Here is a 19,461-nt window from a genome sequence, read left to right on the forward strand (position 1 = left end):
GCACTGCTCTGAATGCTTTGCTAGGTCATCTCTTTCGATCATTCAAACACCCCAGGGGAGAGAGGAACCGTCATGACCCCCAGTTTGCAGACAAGGACATAGAGGCCCAGAGTCACGAGTTCCCGGCCCACAGCTTGACGGTGGTAGAGCAGCCACAAACCTGGGTGTCCACTCTTCCTCACCAGCTGCCCTCGGAGTCCTTGTGGGCAGAGGCCTGCGGTGTGGCTGGAACATGGAGAGCAGGGTGCCCCTCACTCCCCACCCGGCCAGCTCCAGGCCCTGTTCCCCCAGGCCAGGGTGGCCCCGGATCTGTGTCTTTTTGTGGGATTTCACCCATCGTGGGGACTCACGGATCTCTGGCGGCATACCCCCTGTGTGATGTGCCTCTAGCCAAGATTTACTGCCGCTTGCTCAAATTCCCCGCCTAGGCTGTGTGGTGGGAGGGCCTGGGGAAGTGGGCTTACAGCCGGGCACCTCTTGTGTTTGGAACAAACACCAGGTTATTTGCTAAATAGCCAGACTCAGACTCTAAGGAGGCCCAGTTCCTTTGCAGGCGTCAAGGTCAGACTTGCAGGCGGTGTGGACAGGGCTTGGGGACTCCTGTCTAACCCTCTGCCCTGCTCCTCCCGGGGTCCAGCCTCATCACCGCGGCAGTGGCGTCACTCAGTCAGAGCACAGGTATTGCCGCTGCCTGCTGTGCGCCAGGCCCCGCTCCAGCCGCCGGGGTGCAGCGAGAACAGGACAGACGAAGGCCCCTGTTCTTGGGGAGCCACTGATCCCCTGCTGGGGGCAGGGGCAGGAGGCAGGACTTAGGATCGACCGGTATATAAAATGCCAGATGGTAATAAGTGCCACGGAGAAGTAGAAAGCTGCGGTGCAAATTTTGTCAGGGGGTCAGGGAATGTGTTTGCACTAAGACCTGATGATTGAGGATGGGTGAGCCGCGCGGCTGTGGGCCAAGGGCGCAGTGGGCACCGAGGCCCTGAGGCTGGAGCAAGCTCCATGTGTCTAGGCCTGGAAAGGAGGCGCTCGTGTGGGGAGGAGGTGAGGCCCCGGGGTGGGCAGGACCCTGCTCAGTCCCAGTGGGGAGTCTCATCCCAGTGGAGGGGTTTGTTTTCTTCAGATTCCCTCCTAACCACGTGGCCTCTCTGATCTTGGTCCTGGTCATCGGAGGCTGAGCTGTCTCTTGTGAGTGTTCTCGTCCCGTATTCCTCTAGGTCCTGCATCTGGAGCAGAAGCTTTGGCAGGAGCCAGGGTTGCTGGGAGGCAGGAGGCTAAGGGGGCAGCGACAGGTCTTCCCCAGGGGGCAGAGCGGACACTTTTGTGCCCCGGCGCTGGGCAGCCCTGGCAGGGACTTCCCATCTCTGGGCCTCAGTTTCCTAGTTTGGGAAACAGGAGAGGAAGGCCTCTCCACCCATATACCCAGGAACTGCCCAGAGGGTTTAGCATGGTCAAAGTCAGCGCTGAAACCCGTGTATCCCCTCCACCCACCCAGTAACCACACAGGGCAGAACCCTGTTACTGGGATGCAGCTATAACAGCCAGAACACGGTTCCTGCCCACGCCGAGCCACCGACTTAGCGGCAAGACAGCTGACACGATCGTGACCATGTGACACGTTAGGTGATGCTAAGGGCTGGGAGAGAACGGATCAGGTGCCAGGCTCGGGGGGGATGCAGCCATGGGCAAGACCAGACCAAAGCCTCCCGCCTTCTCGACCTGTCCAGTGCACCCAGAGCCTGCCCACTGCTCCCGCTTCCACAGGCCCCACGTGTCCCATCCATCCTCTTCCTGCTGGCCTCACGCGTCCTCCTCCAGGCCTCCCTGCTCCTGTCCTGCTCACAGCCTTCCTGCGGCTCCATCTCACGCAGGTAAGAGCCGAGTCCTCCCCGTGCCCCCCGCCCCGCCCCAGCCACTCGGCCTCGCTCTGCTGTTTGGCCATCAAGCACACTGCGGCCCCAGGCCTTTGCGCTGGCTGTTCTCGAGGCCGGGTCCTCCTCCCCCAGGCACCCACTCCTCTCCCCACCCTGCTCTAGTGCGACCTCTGCGAGGCCCTGCCTCACCGCTTCACTGAAGTTCCCCACGTCCCCTTACCCTGCACATCCAGCTGACCCCTGCTCTTTTTCTTCTCAGCACTCACCATCTGACTCACTAGCTGGCTTTCTGGTGTATCTTGCCGTGAGCTGTCTCCTTTCCCCTCGAATGTGAGCTTGGCAAGGGCAGGGACATCCCTGGCTCTCCTGGCCTCTGCTGTGGGCCCTGCCCCGGGCCTGGCAGAGCTCAGCTCTCACCCGACAAGGATGATGGAATAGATGGCGAGTGGGTATGATGGGCCCTTTGTGGGGAGAGCAGGTGTCTGCCAAGGAGAGAGCTTGGGCACATGTCAGTCCCAAAGCTTGAGGCGGGGTCTGGGGACAGGGTACCTGAGGATTCCCTGCAAGGACTGGTCAGGAGGAGAACGGTGAAGGGGGGGTGATGGGCACGTGGATGGGGTGAGCAGAGGTGTGAGGGGGAATGGTCTGGGGTTTCAGGGGGACTGTGAGAGCCTGCCGGGGCTGCCAAGGTAAGACAGACCCCCGTCCAGCATCAGAGCACAGCGCAGGGAGGCAGGCAGCCAGGGGGCTTCTGGAGCCAGTGGCTGCAGATGGTGGCAGAAGGGTGAGGGGGCCGGTGAGCGCGTCTCCTTCACCCGCTTCCTGCTCTAGTTTCATTCAGTGACTAGGAAAGGGCGGCCGTAGCCCTTGCTTCGTCCTCCGCTCGGGCCCCAGGGCTCTGGCTGAGTCAGCACCCTCCATTGCCCTGTCGGGTGGGGGCAGTTTTATTCGGGACTGCAGGCAGGGCAGGAAGAAAGGAAGTCTGCACGCGCACACACACATGTGTACACAACACACTCCCAAGCGCACAATCACACTCGCGGACTGGGCTCCTCCACGGGCACTCATTTCCTTGGTGCGGGGAGCCGCAGAGTGGTGGCATTTTTTTCTCATGGAAGGTCAGCGGGCAGAGCCTGTGAGCGCAGGGGGTGACTGGAAAATGGGAAGGTTTTGCTCGGACAGGTCGGAAACTGCCCATCCCGCATGTGAAATCATTCAGAAGTTTTTGGGTTTTTTTAATTGAAATAAACATTTTAGCGTAGGATCAACATGTGTCTGCATTGGGGGAGCAATGAGCAGTGAGCTTCAGAGGCTTCTCTGCCCAGGTCGGTGGCTGCAAGCTGCGCCCTGCCCTCCCATGTTCCACGTCGCTGGGGTCACGGCTTCACCCTCTGCCTCTGGGTTCCAGGCCTTTCTCCGCCAGAGAGAGACCCCGGGCAGAGCCTGAGGTATCCGAGCAGGGGCACCGCGGAGCGGGTTCAGGTGAACTGTTCACTCACCAGATGTTCCTTGAGTGCCTGCCACGCCGCGTCGTAGGCACTGGGGCACAGTGGGGAGCTCGACAGAGGCCAGGCCCTGCTCCCCTGCAGGAGCTGACGTTCTCGTAGGAGCAGACACCGAAGACTCGCCCACACACACAGAGTTACGTGGAGAGTACAGTGGGGAAAAATAGAGCAGGGAGGGCACCGAAGAGGACGGGAAGGGGGACATTCATGCATAGACTTGGGCGGAGACAGAGAGGGAGGGAGGTAGCTCTGTGGAGATGAGTGAGAAGAGAGTTGGTGGGGGCCAGCTGCCAGAACAAAAGCCCTGAATGGGCCATGTCCAGGGTGTGAAGAGGCCGAGGTGGCTGGGCCAGAGGGGGCGAGGGGGCGAGGGGGCCTGTGGGAGGAGAGCCGACCGGCCGATCATGCAAGACGTCATGGGCCACGGGCCAGAGTTTAAGGATGTTGACTCTGCGGTGGGGCAGCTGTCTTCCATGCCCACCTCTGCTTCATGACCGTAGCAAGAGGTTTCACCTTTGTGAGCCTCAGTTTCCACATCTGCACAATGGGAGTGAGGTCAGCCACTCCACGGAAGTCCTGGGAGGCAGTGAGCTCAGCATCGGCGTCTGTGCAGGCTCAGGGGCCCCCACGGTGGTGGAGGTGGTGGTGTGAGTCCTGGGGCTGAGCCGCGGTAAACCACGTTTGGTGGCTGGCACTGGCTCTTGGACTGCTTTCTCGCTGCAGACGGACGTGCTGAAGGCCTGTGGAATAGGCGAGGGAGGAGCCCTGGGGGGTGGAGGGTGGTGGTAGGGTGGGTCCCCACATTATGCCACCTCCCACCTACCACTGGGGGCCTGGGCAGGTCGGAGGAAGAGGGACCCTCTCCGCCAGGACGGGTCAGGGCAGGAGAGAAAAAGCAGTGTCTGGGTGAACAGAGGAAGGGGATGGAGGGAGGATGGGGCAGAGACCAGGGACAGCCTGGGAGTTGATGACGATAATGACACAGAAGCACAACCACAGGACAGGCGAGTCTCCAACTGCCCGGGTTCAAGTCCTAGGGTTCCCCTCACTGGGCCTCAGTCTTCCCACCTGTGAATTGGGGATGATGGGCATGCCTATCTCCCAGGTTAGGGGCGAGGGTGGAATGCGGTTAGACACAGAGCAGGCCCAGGCACACACGTGTCTCCGAGGATGTGGCTGCTATCGTTCCGAGAACTGGCAGGGCCTGGACTCAGGTTAGACCAGCCTGGTGTCTTGAGTCCACTCTGCTTCCCAAGCTGTGTGTGACCTGGGCCAGTGGGTGCCCTGTCTGTGCTTCCTCTTCCTTGTGTGTAACACAAGGCCCAAGTTGGCCCCTTCCTCCGGGGTCGGGCGTGCAGATTGCGGGTCAAGTGCTTAGCAGAGGTGCCGGCAGGGCTGGTACTGACGCGGTGACTGATGTCTACCGCCCGCCCCCTTGTGTGCACCGGCCCTGGGGCCAGGCCATCGCGCTGGGTTCTCTGTGACTGCTTGCAAGAACTCCTGGAAGCAGGTACCGTCTCAGTCCTCTTCTAACAGAAGAGGAAACTGAGGCACAGAGTTGCTGGCCCAGGGCCACACAGCATGCTTCCACCGTGGGCTGGCTCAGCCTCCCAGCAGAGCCGGCCTCCGGGCCCTGGGCTGTCTGACTCCTGAGTTCTGGGCATGCCTGGGAACCCAGCGCCCACTCCTTGACGTCCTGCTGCTCCTGGCCAGGCCCCTCCCTTCACATGTAGCAGCTCCTTTCTCTCCCCTCTGTGGCTCCAGTTAAGTCAGGAGCTTGGGGACTGATGGAGAGGTCAGGGGAGCCAGCGATGCTCAGAGCTGCCCTGGGGTGGGGCTCCCGCCTGGCCACTATAAACACGGCCGGTTCCTCTGTTTGTCCTGCCCTCTGTGCAGCGCCCAGAGGGAAGGGGTGGCCCCAGGCAAATATCCGGAGGTGTGCCCCTCTCTCCCCATCCTTTGTAGTCACCCGCCGCAGGAGGCGGGGGCTGGGTGGCCTGGGGCCTCGCAGGTGGGCATCCTGGGTTGGCTGCCCCCTCTAACAGGCTGCCTCCTGCCCACCCTGTCTGGATCCTAAGCTCCTCCCTCTCCCAGGTTTAGTGAGGGGTCATGCGGCTAATCCTGTCCTGCAGAGGGCTCCAAGCTGACTTGGGGCCCATAAGCCACGGGCTGGGGGGCAGGGATGGGCTGGCAGAGTGAGAGAGGCCAAGGTGAGGAGTGAGGCTGGGCCTGAGGCCAGACAGGGGCAAATCTGGGCAGACAGGAGGCCGTGGGACCAGGGTGGGCGGGTGAGGGGGGCACACGTCTGGGCAGATGGGGGAGAATCGGGATGTAGGGATGAGGAGAGGAGCTGGGCTGCAAGGGAGGCGAAGGCAGAGAAGCCTGGAGGGAGAACGGGGTCGGTCAGGGTCCCCGAGGCCTGGGAGGGTGGAATAGACAGTGTTCTGGGTTCTGGAATGGGGGAGCCGCACTGAAGGGGCTCCTGGCTTGGTGGGGGTAGAGAAGGGGCTGGGGCAGAGGGCCCCCCGACCCTGGCCAGGTCTGTTCCCCAGGCAGAGCCACAGCTCTGGCCACCTGCTGGCCAGGAGGCCCAGGCCAGTTGAGACAGGTTGGCTGCTTGGGTCCCCACCCGCCTCCCACTGGGCTCCCGCCGCCAAACCGGTTCTCCTGGATGGCTGCCCACCCACGGTCCCACCTCTGGGCTGGGGATGGTGGCCTCTCCGCCCTCACGCCTTGCTCCCGCGGGAAAGGAGCCAGGAGGACGACTAGGGGCTACTGGGGCCGCATCACGGATCCTTTCATGGGCGTCCTCTCCGGGTCACGAGACTCACTCTGCTGGGGCCAACCCCGCGCCGGGCACCATGCCAGGTGCTGAGGACCCAGCCTGAGCCAGATAGAAATCCCCACTCAGGGCACTTACCCTCGCCTTTCGGGTCTCAGTTCATAGGAGCCCTTCTCTGGGAAGCCTCCGTATCCCTACCCTGCCATCCCTGCAGGCTGGGTCTGGCACCCTGTGACCCCAGCCCCGACCATCCTGGGCCTTCAGAGGCTGTCTGGGTCATCACTGTGTCCCTCACACTGACCAGCACAAGGCTGGGCACAAAGGAGTGAGTTGCTGATGGCTGGATGGATGAGTAAGCAAAGCATGTTTTCTTCCCACTTTACAGATGAGTAACCCAAAGCCCCAAGAGGAGACATCACCCGCCCAAGGGCACTTCTAGCACAGCCAGCAAAGCAGGTCTGCGGGGCTCCAGGGGCATGCGTGTGGGGCCGGGGTCGGGGGCTGCACCTGGGCTCCAGGGGCGTGCGTGTGGGGCCGGGGTCGGGGGCTGCACCTGGGCTCCAGGGGCGTGCGTGTGGGGGGGGGGCTGTGGGTCGGGGGGGGGGCCTGCACCTGGGTTCCAGGGGCGTGCGTGTGGGGGCCTGGGGTCGGGGGGGGGCTGCACCTGGGCTCCAGGGCCGTGCGTGTGGGGCTGGGGTCGGGGGGGCTGCACCTGGGCTCCTGACACAGCTGGGAGTCATCCTCGTCATCCGAAGAGCAAGCCGCTGACTGGGCCCTCCCTCCATGCCTGCACCGAGCCCTGATCGTTAACTCATTAATTCTCCTGGCAGCCGCCCCACAGGGGTCAAGCCAAGGCACAGACAGGCTAAGTCACTTGCCCAGGGTCACACAGCAGGCAGCAGAGAGAGATTTGCACTCTGGCCATCTGGTTTCCCTGCTCTTCTTGTCTCCGGCCCCCGCTGTGGGACACCACCATTCCGCATGTCCCCTTCAGCCCCTTCGGTTTTTAAATTCAGCTTTCATAGGTTCAGGAAGACCCCCTGGGGAAGGGCATGGGTACCCACTGCAGTATTCTTGCCTGGAGAATTCCATAGACAGAGGAGCCTGGCAGGCTACAGTCGATAGGAGTCACAAAGAGTTGGACTGAGCGACTCGCTTTCATTGAGCATTTACCGCTGCTCTGCCAGTACTGTTTTGAGTACTGGCCTGGAAACCACAGGCCCGAAAGACAGGGGCAGTTTAGTCTTTTAGGATCCTTCATGAAGTGGGTCTTGCACCACTCTGTGAGCAACTTGCCTTCTCCAAGCCTCAGTCTCCTCATCTGTAAAGTGGGAGTATATTAGTGAGGCTGCCTAGGAGTCACGCGTCGGACAGGGGCTTGGTAACCATGTGTTGAACAAGTAACCAGAGGTACGTGCTGTTTCTAGCCCACAGTCCAGGCTGAGAAAGTAGGCACAGAGGTGGCCGCCGCTAGGCACGGGTCACAGAGCACATCCTGTGTGTTGGGCGGGGGCTGGGACAGGGGGCAGGACACCAGGAAACGGGGCAGATGAGACCGGGCCCATGGCACCGGGAGTCTCGATGGGGGTTGCAAACGCTGAACTGTAAACACAAGACTGGCGATGTGTGTGAGTCGCTCAGTCGAGTTCGATTCTTTGTGTCCCCATGGACTGGAGCCGGCCAGGCTCCTCTGTCCATGGGATTCTCCAGGCAGGTACACTGGGGCAGGTGGCCGTTCCCTTCTCCAGGGCACCCGCCTGACCCAGGGATCGAACCCAAGTCTCCTGCTTTACAGGCGGATTCTCTACCGTCTGAGCCACTAGGGAAGCCCAAACATAAGACTGAGCAGCGTAGTTTCCAGAAGTTAGACATGCTGTGAGATGGGGTGGAAGGACAGGGCCCCTGGGGTATATGTTCAGGAGAGGGGCCACCAGTGCCTGCCACCTGAAGCGGGCGGGAGTCAGGCGCCAGCCCCACAGAGGGAACTGCCACGGCGGAGGCCCTGAGGTCGGAAGCCACTGTGAGCCAGAGGAGGAGCTGAGAGCAGAGGAGCCCACGAGGAGTGCTCGCCTTTCTACCTGAGTGGGCCTGACTTGGGTGCTCACAGGGTCCCTTGGGCTGCAGGTGGGGTGCAGGCTGTGGGAAGGGTCGGGGCGTGGGGAGAGAGACGGGAGGAACGGAGGATGGAGGAGAAGCAGCAGGTCCTGGCGAGCCGCGCCCTTCCGCAGGCTGCCGGCCGGAGCCCCGCTCTGCACTCTCCACGAGGAGAGCCTGGCGCCATGTTCGGGAAGAAGAAGAAGCGGGTCGAGATCTCAGCGCCGTCCAACTTCGAGCACCGCGTGCACACGGGCTTCGACCAGCATGAGCAGAGGTTCACGGGGCTGCCCCGCCAATGGCAGAGCCTGATCGAGGAGTCGGCCCGCCGGCCCAAGCCCCTCATCGACCCCGCCTGCATCACCTCCATCCAGCCTGGGGCCCCCAAGGTACGCTGGCGCCTGCCACTGCCTCTCCTGACCTGCGCCGGCCCCTGTGGGGTAACCCCAGCCCTCAGCCCAACACTGGACCCGCCCTTGCTGCCCGCCAAACAGGCGCACCCCAACCACACCCCCCATCCTCACCTGTCACTCACCCATCCACCACTGATCCCTCACCAGGCACCAGCGCCAACCCACCTTCCCTCCTGAGAAGCCCCTGCTGACCTTGACCCTCTGACGATCCCCCACGCCAGCCCCAACTCATTTGTCTGTCCTGAGCCCTGTGCTTCTGTCCCCAGGACCACAGACTCATCCTGGGTCTTGACAGGCCTCCCATTGCAGGCAGAGGGACAGACCGGTTCCCACATGGTGACCGCCCCAGTGGTCAGAGCTGGGCCAGGAGAGGCCCCAGGGGCCGTCTGACCCATCCCCGGGGTCCAGGCCAGCTTCCTGGAGTCAGGGTCACCTGAGCTGAGCCCTGAGGGCAGAGGACAGGAGGCGTCATTCAGGCAGATAGATGGTGGAGAGCCAGGGCTTGTAGTGGAGGAAACAGCCCGCAGGAAGCGCGGAGGGTGGGGGGTGGTTTCAGTTTTTTCCCTGCCATCTTAAGCAAACTGTGCCGAGCTGGTATTTGAATCAAGGTCCATTTCCAAGGCCCGTGCTCTTAACCCCATTCCTGTCTCCACGGTCTTGGCTCCCCGGGCGTGGCCTGTGGTGAGGCTGGTCTGGGGGCAGGGGGTGTGGCCCCCATAGCCTGCAAAGCCGGCCTGGAGCACAGACTTTACCCGGAGGGCAGTGGAAACCAGGAAGGGCAGCCTGGGTTGTTCTGAGGGGTGGGGGTGGGGGTGGAAGGGCCGGTCAGCAGGCCCGGGGCTGACTCATCCTTGCTGGTGCCCTGGATGCCATGCCCAGCCCAGCCTGGCGGGAGGAGCCCCAGGCAGACCTCTCCTCCAGGGTCTCCCACTGAGGTGTTTGTGCGCCCCAGGCAGGGGTCTTGGATACTTTGAATTCTTTGCCACTGCCTAGAAGAGCAAGACTTTACATTCAAGTCTGTTTCCGCCTTCTGATGAATCAGCTGGGGCCACTGGAGGGGCGCTGGCCCCACCCAGCCCACCTCAGTTCCTCCCCCTGCCAGGCCCTGTGGCTGCATGCCTGCTGGTTATGCCCTCATTCAGGCACTTCCTAAAAAATCCTCCCCGACCCCCAGGGATTCCTGACCTCTTATTCCAGCACCAAAGCCTGAGCAGGTGTCTCCCTTGTTTCACTGGGCCCCTGGGGCAAGACCAGGCTGCCCTACTAGCAGCCAGGGTCCAGGAGAGGCAGGGGCAGGGGCTGCCCACAGGGCACAGTGGCCTGTCGGTGGGTTTTGCGGGGCTCGAGTTTTCTGCACATTTGAGGCAGTGCTGGCCTCAGGATGTCTGTCAGCCCGTGGCCCTGCCCACCAGTGACTGACGCACAGGACTGGGGCCTGTGCTCTGCGCTGGCAGCCCCTTCCCAGCCTGCCCGCCTCACTCGCTCACTCATGAGCTCAGCCTTCTGCATACCAGCCACTGTTGTAGGCCTTAGATGCAGCCAGGGGCCACCCTCACGAACACTGCACGTGGGGAGCAGGCCACAGACAGCTGTGCGCGTGCTTCACGTCCGCTGCTTCTAAGTGCTCTGAGAAAAGGAAGGCAAGAGAGCGGAATAGGGAGGGTTCGAGGCTGGCGTTTTAGACCACAGGAAGTCAGGGAGAGCCAGCAGCAGAGATCTGAAGGGGGCGCACTGAGGAGGGGAGCCCCGGGCAGACGGTGGGGGGGGGCGGCGAAGGACTCCAGGCAGGATGAGCAGCCAGTGCCTGAGGCTGCAGTATGTCTGGTGTGTTTGAGGAGCAGTTAAGAGGCCCCGTGTGCCTGGAGCTGGTGGGTGGGGGCCCCTGGGGGGAGCCCTGGAGGCAGTGAGCTGGATCAGGATGGTGCAGGCAGGCAGGGTGCACCTGGGACCGGCCCTCAGGCACTCCTGCCCTCTGCTCCGGGCCCAGACCTTTCTCACTTCAACTTCACCCCACCCTCAGCCTCCACAGGAACAGAGGGCGTGTTCAGGGCTCACAGCCCTGCCAGGCTGCAGGGAAGGAGGTGCCAAGCCAGGCCCTGGCCCCCGCATCCTGTAATTTGCAGCTTTCCAGGGCTTGTTATGGGCTGGCGTGGCCTCTGCCCTCCTTCCCCTGCACCCCGTAGGGCAGGGACCCCTTCCCCCGCAAGCCTGGAGAACAAGGAAAAGGCAGGGGGTGCTTCTCCGAGGGGCATCCTGGGAACCGATGCTCCCAGCCCGGGGGCAACAGCCCTCCTGCCAGGCTCGGTGCTGGGGGCGGGGCTGCGGGCCTCCCCGGGCCGCCCCGCCCTCCCGGCCCCACCATCACCCGTGGCATTTCTTCATCCCGTCTCTGTCTTGTCTCTGTGTGTTGTGTTGTCCTGTCCGCCTGTGTTGGATGCACGTCCTGTGTCCCCTTCCTCTTTGCCCGGCCCCCACCCTGCCATTGCCCTGGACCCCAGACCATCGTGCGGGGCAGCAAAGGCGCCAAGGATGGGGCCCTCACGCTGCTGCTCGACGAGTTCGAGAACATGTCGGTGACGCGCTCCAACTCCCTGCGGAGAGACAGCCCGCCGCCACCTGCCCGTGCCCGCCAGGAAAACGGGATGCCCGCGGAGCAGGCCGCCACGGCCAGAGGGGCCCCAGAGAAGGCGGGCAGCCAAGGCCGGGGAGCCAGTCATGGCGAGGCGGGTGGCAGCAGTGGAGACAGGCGGCGGGCGGGGCCGGACAAGAGGCCCAAGTCTTCCAGGGAGGGCTCGGGAGGGCCCCAGGAGTCCTCCCGGGACAAGCGCCCCCTCTCTGGGCCTGACGTCGGCACCCCCACCAACCCGCCAGTCTAGCCAGCGGGGCGAAAGTGGCGGCTGGCCGGCCCTTTAACACGTACCCGCGGGCCGACACGGACCACCCGTCCCGGGGCACCCAGGTAACCATTCCCCCACCCCAGGACCCCTGACTGTCACCTTGCCCACCCTGTTCCCACCCCCCAACTCCAGCCTGCCCCAGCCCACTGTCCATCTCCATCTTGACCACCATTGTCTGTCCTGCAGCCGGGGTCCCTGTCCCCCAGCCCCTCCTCTGACAGCCACCTCTCTTTTCTGTTGCAGGGGGAGCCTCACAACATGGCCCCCAATGGGCCATCGGTGGGGGGCCTGGCCATCCCCCAGTCGTCCTCCTCCCGGCCCCCTGCCCGAGCCCATGGTGCCCCCAGCCCTGGAGTGCTGGGCCCCCACGCCTCTGAGCCCCAGCTGGCCCCTCCAGCCCGCACCCTCACCGCCCCCGCCGGGCCCCCCGCCCCCGGGCCCTCCGGCCCCCGCTCACCGCAGCGGGAGCCCCAGCGAGTGTCCCACGAGCAGTTCCGGGCTGCCCTGCAGCTGGTGGTGGACCCCGGCGACCCCCGCTCCTACCTGGACAACTTCATCAAGATTGGCGAGGGCTCCACCGGCATCGTGTGCATCGCGACCGTGCGCAGCTCCGGCAGGCTGGTGGCCGTCAAGAAGATGGACCTGCGCAAGCAGCAGCGGCGGGAACTGCTCTTCAATGAGGTGGGCCTGCCGCCCCGTCCCCATAGGGCCCCCCTGCCCCCCCATGCTCCTCCTGGGCCCCCTGTCCCCCCGTGCTCCTCCTGGGCCCCCTGTCCCCCCGTGCTCCTCCTGGGTCCCCCTGCCCCCCCGTGCTCCTTCCTGGGCCCCCCTGCCCCCCCGTGGTCCTCCTGGGCCCCCTGCCCCCCCGTGCTCCTCCTGGACCCCCCTGCCCCCCGTGCTCCTCCTGGGGCCCCCTGCTTCCCCCAGAGCTCCCCCACCCTCCCACCTGCCCCACTCCCCCCAGAGCCCCCCCCACCTGCCCCACTCCCCCCAGAGCTCCCCCACCCTCCCACCTGCCCCACTCCTCCCAGGGCCCCCCCAACTACCCCACTCCCCCAGAGCTCCCCCACCCTCCCACCTGCCCCACTCCTCCCAGGGCCCCCCCACCCTCCCACCTGCCCCACTCCTCCCAGGGTCCCCCCACCCTCCCACCTGCCCCACTCCCCCCAGAGCTCCCCCACCCTCCCACCTGCCCCACTCCTCCCAGGGCCCCCCCAACTACCCCACTCCCCAGAGCTCCCCCACCCTCCCACCTGCCCCACTCCTTCCAGGGCCCCCCCCAACTACCCCACTCCCCCTGGGCCCCCCTGCCCCCGGCTCCTGCCAGGGCCCCCGGCTCCTCCCAGGGCCCCCTGTTTCCCCCAGGGCTCCTGCACCTGCCCCTATTCCTCCCGGGGCTCGCCGCCTCCCCACCTGCCCCCCGCCGCTGCCCCACTCCTCCCGGGGCTCCCTTACCCCACAGTTTAGAGGGCATGCAGGGCTGAGAACCAGGAGAGGTCCTGTGGGGCTGGGGTTTGCCAGGCGTGAGTTCTGAGCCCAGCTCCTGTCCTCGCTCCTTGCACCTCCCCAGGCTGTGTCCTCTGTCCCCATGATACCCACTGCCATGCCGTCCTGTCCTGGCCAGGCCCCAAGCCCCAGCTCCAGGCCCTAGCCCCACTGGCGCTCTATGTGCCTTCCAGGCCCCTCACCACCAGGTCCAATACTGGCCCCACACTGTTGACCCCACACCTGCCTCTCCTGGTTCCCCATCTCAGAGAGGCCCCGCCACCCCTTGTCCCCGGGCTGGGGCCCTGAACCTCCCCATTCCCACTCCAGCCCCTCAGGCCTGAGCCTGTCGCCCTTCCCCCAGTGCAGCACTCAGCGGCGCACGTTTAACGTGGCCTGCCGGAGCTACGCACGGTGGGCGTCATGTCCCCACCTCCAGGCTTTGCCTCGCTAGGCCTTCCTGCCCCTGGAGTCTAACCCCCAGCCCCGCCTTGTGTCTGAGCCCCTGCTTGTCCTTCTGGTCTCAGCCCTGTGCTCAGTGCTCTCGTCCCAGCGCCCTCTCCCAGTGCCAGCCTGGCCATCAGGGCTGCTCGCAGACCCACTCAGGGCTGCTCGCAGACCCACTCAGGGCTGGCCAGAGGCCAGCGTCAGCAGTGTGAGGTGTGCATGGGGTGGGAGCACCCCGGAATAGAACACAGATGTCAGGCCCTCGCTGCCTCTGGGCCCCTTGGCTTCAGCCGTGGGAGGAGAGTCCCTGGACTGGACCCCGAGGAGCAAGAGTGGCAGGTGGAACTGGACCTGCAGTTTGGCAGGGCACCCCCCCCAAGAGGGCGGGCTGTGGCGGCAGGGACTGCTGGTCCTCCCCACACCGTGCCAACCCCGCCTCCCACGAGCAGGTGGTGATCATGAGGGACTACCAGCATGAGAACGTGGTGGAGATGTACAACAGCTACCTGGTCGGGGACGAGCTCTGGGTGGTGATGGAGTTCCTGGAGGGAGGCGCCCTCACCGACATCGTCACGCACACCAGGTACAGCTGGGCAGCTGGACGCTGCTGGGTCCCCAGAGTGCCCCCAGACCTCGCCCATATCAGGACTGCTCCCCTCTAGACCCCTTGGGGTGGGGCCACATCTCAGAACCAACACACTGTCCCCATCACGCCTCCAGGGTGGGGCCATGTCCCCATCAGACCCCAGGATGGGGCCCTTGTCTTCGCCACTCACTCCGCGCCCCCCACCTGCCCTGCCCTCCCAGGATGAACGAGGAGCAGATCGCCGCTGTGTGCCTGGCCGTGCTGCAGGCCCTGTCCGTGCTCCATGCCCAGGGAGTCATCCACCGGGACATCAAAAGTGACTCCATCCTGCTGACCCACGACGGCAGGGTGAGCAGTGGTGGGGTGGCTTGGCCTCCCCTGGCCTCTGCCCAGCTCTCACCCTGTGGGTGGGGTGGGCCCAGCCCCCAGTTCAGTCCCTTGAGGAGCAGTACGTGTATTCCTTCCTGGTGCATCAGTCCAGAGTCGGGGTCCAGGTGAGTGGGGGGCTCTGCCATCATCAGCCCCAGCCGCTGAGAGCTGGAGTCTAGCCCCGGACCCAGAGCGGGGAGACTGCATCCAGGTGGCCAGCCACAGCTCTCGGCCATGTGACAACCTGCTCCTGGCCTGGTGTCCAGGACTGGGCTGTGGACTCCCGGTCCTGTCTTCTGCACTGAAGCTCCAAGCTTGCAGTCCATGGATAAGCCTCCTGGTCCCAGAACCTGCATTCGTATTCCAAGAGCGGATGTGATTTTTCAGGGGGAGGGGGCCCTTGACTTTCACCAGATTCTGGTTGGTGATCTGCCTGCCCTCCCCCAGGAAAGTTAAGCCAGTTCACAGAGGCGGGGGGTTGGGGGAAGGCTTTGCTTCCCAGGGAGTCTCGGTTGGGGTCATGAACACCTGAAGATTCTACAGACGTGTTTGGGGCACACGGGTGAGCACAGAACTGTATGTGCAGTGTGTGAACGTGCTCTCTGGAGGGTCCATTGACATCCTCGGGAGTCTCAATAGGGCCCATAGTTCCCAAGAAGGTGTAAATCCTTGGTTCTGAGGAGTTGGTTGTTGCAGAGAGACAGGCAGCATCCATCTCACCCTCTACAACTAAAGACATGCCTCCTGCCGGGAAGCCAGGGCCCAGGGCACGGCATGGAGAGCCAGCCCGGTCCGAATCCCTGCCCAGCCTCTGGTACTCATGGGACTCGGGCTGCCTCCCCCAGGAGCCCCAGCACAGACCCTGTCAAGGAGGCAGATGGGTGATCTTGGGCAGCTGATACCGCTGAGGGCCCCGGCCAGGAGATGGCAGAGCTCCGCCGAGGTCAGGCTCTAACTTCTGGGCGGCATGTAGAAACCCAGCGTGTCAGAGGCTGAGGAATTAAACAGGCGACTGCCTCTGCTCACTCTGCCCCGCCGGCATCTCTGACCCCCACTTCTGCGCCCTGCTCCAGGTGAAGCTGTCAGACTTCGGGTTCTGCGCCCAGGTGAGCAAGGAGGTGCCTCGGAGGAAGTCCTTAGTCGGCACACCCTACTGGATGGCCCCAGAGCTCATCTCCCGCCTGCCCTATGGGCCAGAGGTGAGCCAGAGGCAGTCAGTCGCCCTGCTGTCAGCACTGGTTTACACCGTTGCAGTCCAGAGTGTTGGGGTGAGGGGGTTTGGTCGCCAGGGACAGTTTGGGGGGAGAAGTAGGCTTGGCTGAGTGCTGGTTCGGAGCCAGTGCTTGGCAACGGGAACAGGAGGTTGGGCAGGAGCAGCCCTGACCCTGTCTGCCAGCCTGGGGCAGAGGCTTCAAACTGGCTGATGTGCTCTGAAGATGCTCTTGCAAACATTTTTTTAAAAAAGAGCTCTCACGTGAGTCTGAATTTGGTGGAAAGCCAAGTGATCTGGGCACAAGGAGGCCGCATTCCCTCATGGCAACAGTCAGGTGCCGAGGAGCAGGGGAACCCTAGTAGTCTTGGTCACAGCCCCAACCTGTCTGTGTTGCTTGCACTGACCTGCTTCACTCCCTGCCATTCCCTGCCTGGTCCTGAGGTCTTCCAGCTATGGCCTGTGGCTCTGAGGACAGTCAGTCAATAAGACTTGACCCAGTGCCTGGCCAGGGTGCCCGTGGAAGCATAGCTTGGGGAACTGCAGGCAGGAGTGGGGTCACATTGGGAGGGGAGGCTGGTAGGAGATTCTGAGGGACCATCTCCACCAGGACTGCCTGTGACAAACCCTTCTCAAGAAGGATTTAGCAAAGTGGAAAACTGTGGTCCCTACGACTGTAAAGTTCGGCGGGGGCGCAGGCTTCATACCCAGCTGTGTGCAGTGTCCCTCCCGGCTCTGATTTTCCCCGTGTAGCCCTCACTCAGGCAAGTGCTGCCCCCATCAGAGCAGAAACGAGGACTGTTTTCCTGACTATCTTGTTGCAAGTCTCAGGGTCGACTGTGATTGGCTCAGCTTGGGTCACGCATCCGTTCCTGAACCAATTACTGTTTCTGCACTCTGCAGATTAAGACAGTTTGGGCATGCACCATGGACTGAAGTAGCGAGGAGGGGGTTCTCCAGAGGAGTCCAGGGGCAGGGGGAGGGGGTAGCAAAAAGAAGGGGATGGATGCAGGGTGGGCAGAACCCTTCAGAGGGTTTCCTGGGTGAGGAGTGCATAGAGTCTGGCAGGCTGGGTATCAGTGTTCAGGGCCCAAAAACTCCAGAGTGAAGAGGCAAAGATGGAAGCAGGGCCACCTGTCTGTGGGTGTCCCCCGAGCGCTGGCCACACCCACACAGCTCAGCGCTGCTGCCCTGCCCCCACCACAGGTGGACATCTGGTCTCTGGGGGTGATGGTTATCGAGATGGTGGATGGGGAGCCCCCTTACTTCAATGAGCCACCCCTCAAAGCCATGAAGATGATCCGGGACAACCTGCCACCCCGACTGAAGAACCTGCACAAGGTGGGCCCCTCCCGCAGGCGGCGGGTGTGGGGAAGGCCACACGTGGGTGGGGGGAGGGCACCGCCCAGCCCAAGCCCAAGGAGGGCGCTGGGCGTGGGTGGGGCTCGCGCGCCCATGGCTCCGAGGTGGTGCTCACTGCGTGCCGTGCCAAGTCGCCCCCAGGCCTCGAGCTTCTGTCTGGACTCTGCATCCTCAGCCCCTCAGAGCTTGCGCTCAGGCTGGCTGGCGAGGTCCAGCAGAGGGCCCTTCCTGGTGGGGAAATTACCTGCTGAAAAAGGGGTGCCTCCAGGGCCCAGCTGTTGCCAGCTCCTGCTGAATCACAAAAGTGGGGCGGTGAGCCCCTGGGGCCAAGCTGTCTGTGCTGAGGGCCTCTCTGCCCCTCCCTGGGGAGTAAATGCCATCGGCCCGTCAGGCAGGAGGAAACTGGGGGCCTGTCGGCAAGCGAGCAGTGGAACTGCTCACCGACCCTCTTGCCCCACCCGACAGGTGTCACCGTCCCTGAAGGGCTTCCTGGACCGCCTGCTGGTGCGTGACCCGGCCCAGCGGGCCACAGCGGCCGAGCTGCTCAAACACCCGTTCCTGGCCAAAGCGGGCCCACCCGCCAGCATCGTGCCCCTCATGCGTCAGAACCGCACCCGATGAGGCCCGGTGCCACCCCCACCCCTGAACCAAAGAGCCCCCTGGGTCACCCCTGCCTGGCCAGAGGCCAGTGGGGGGCCGGCCCCGCTCCTCCCAGCCCCGGAGACACTCCGTGTGGCGCCGCCCTCCTTGCCGGGGGGTGTGCGGGACCCTACTACTGAGCTCCGGTTTTGATTTTGTGATTTTGAAAGAAACACAGGGACTCATGGGAGCAAGTGAGGCTCCCAAGACCCCCCACCCTCTGGGACAGGCCCGTCCCCGGGGTTTTCCTGTCTCCAGGAAGGGCAGGCGGCCTCCCATCACTGGAAATCCGCCGTGGGGACTGCCAGGGTGGAGACAACACTACGAAAGGTGTGTGTGTGTGTGTGTGTCTGTGTGTGTGCGCGCGCGTGGGTGTGCATGTGGAAGGTCCAGTTCCAGTGTCTTCCAGCCTACAAGTGGGGGTGTCTGAGACCTCACCTGACACGCAGCCCCTCCCCCCGAGCCATTGCAGGGGTCGATCATGAATGTCTGAAGAGTGGCCTTTTCCCTCGCCCCGCACCCCTCTGTGTGGCTGGACCTGGGATCCAGGGGGCGGGGCTTCCCACCCACCCCCAGCCTCTGCAGAACATGACTACTGCACCTGGACAGCCTCCTCTTTTCTAGAAGTCTATTTATATTGTCATTTTATAACACTCTAGCCCCCATCTGGGGACAGACGGTCCTTGGCCCGCGGGGTGGCTCCAGGGACAGAACCACCGCTTGAAGAATCAGGTTCCTGGCCCCTCAGCGCAGCCCCGCCCTCCCCTCCGTCAAGTTAGTTTTACAATTAAAACATTTTCTTGTTTTGTGTGTGTGCAGTGTGTGTGGAGCTTCCCCCCCACCCCAGGTCCAGGCCTGCTGGTGGGGAGAGCTGATGGGGTGGGGCTCTAGGCTTGGGGGGAGGCTTGGCTGACCCCAGGATTCCAGCCCCACTAAGGGCCAGGGCCATGCCTCTGGCAAGGAGGTGGTGGGGAGTGAGTTCCAGCCCAGCAGCCAGTAGCGCCTTCTCATGGGGACCGGATCGACGACCCAGGCCTGGAAAGGCAGCCAGTTTACCAGTCCACATGCCAGGATGGTCAGCTTGCAATGTCTGCGATTTGCTGGAAACATAAAGGTTGGGTGGGGTGCGTTCAGTGGAGAAGAACTGATCCTTGGGAGCTGACGTTAGGAAACTGGTCAGCAGGCAGACGGGCTTTGGGGGGATCGGCTACAACGGAGGGACCCAGGGCTCCCAGCCTCAGAAACACTCTGTTGGCTGAGTCCTTCCCTCCAGGCTGAGGCTGGGTCTCAGGAGAATAGCCGGCTGACAGGTGACACCGCTGCTTCTGCATTCTGGGCAGTGACCGCCCCAGGCTGGGGTGGGCTTTGCGCATGCCCTCTCCAGCACCTGGGAGAGCAAGGAGGGAACCCCCCACCCAGAGCCCTCCAGGCATCAGTGGCACCAGGGACCCCAGGCTGGTGTGTGGTCAGAAAGTGTGGGGAAGACCCAGGGAATCCAGCTAAGTCCTGTCTCCCCCCAGCTGTCAGTGCCTGCCCCCTGAGCATCCCTCTCCACAGGCCCTGAGTCCCCCGAGAATCAGGGCTCTGTTTCTGTGACCGCCTGGCTGAACACATGCATGATAGACAGACAGACAGATTTAAAACAGCAGTACAGCCAACTGCTGCTCTATATGAGTGTGTTTGAGGCCTGGGTGAAATGGATACATTTTCTTTGGGGGAAAAAAAATATATATGCCAAAATTGGTGTGGGGAGAAACAGCACAAGAAAAGACTGAAATACGCCCTCCACACCCACCCA

General features: G+C 63.4%; 1 protein-coding gene across 1 annotated transcript; it reads left to right on the forward strand.

Annotated features, from left to right (window-relative positions):
* On the forward strand, positions 1,229 to 18,471 carry PAK4 (p21 (RAC1) activated kinase 4). Its single transcript, XM_018062382.1, is given in 11 exon segments — positions 1,229 to 1,871; positions 6,547 to 6,617; positions 8,390 to 8,644; positions 11,167 to 11,526; positions 11,529 to 11,627; positions 11,809 to 12,246; positions 13,947 to 14,080; positions 14,305 to 14,431; positions 15,526 to 15,651; positions 16,869 to 17,003; positions 17,490 to 18,471. Coding segments are annotated over 9 exon segments (1,779 nt in total). The 5' UTR covers positions 1,229 to 1,871; positions 6,547 to 6,617; positions 8,390 to 8,440; the 3' UTR covers positions 17,646 to 18,471.

This window comes from Capra hircus, chromosome 18, assembly GCF_001704415.2.
Source record: "Capra hircus breed San Clemente chromosome 18, ASM170441v1, whole genome shotgun sequence".
Classification (NCBI taxonomy): Eukaryota; Metazoa; Chordata; class Mammalia; order Artiodactyla; family Bovidae; genus Capra; species Capra hircus.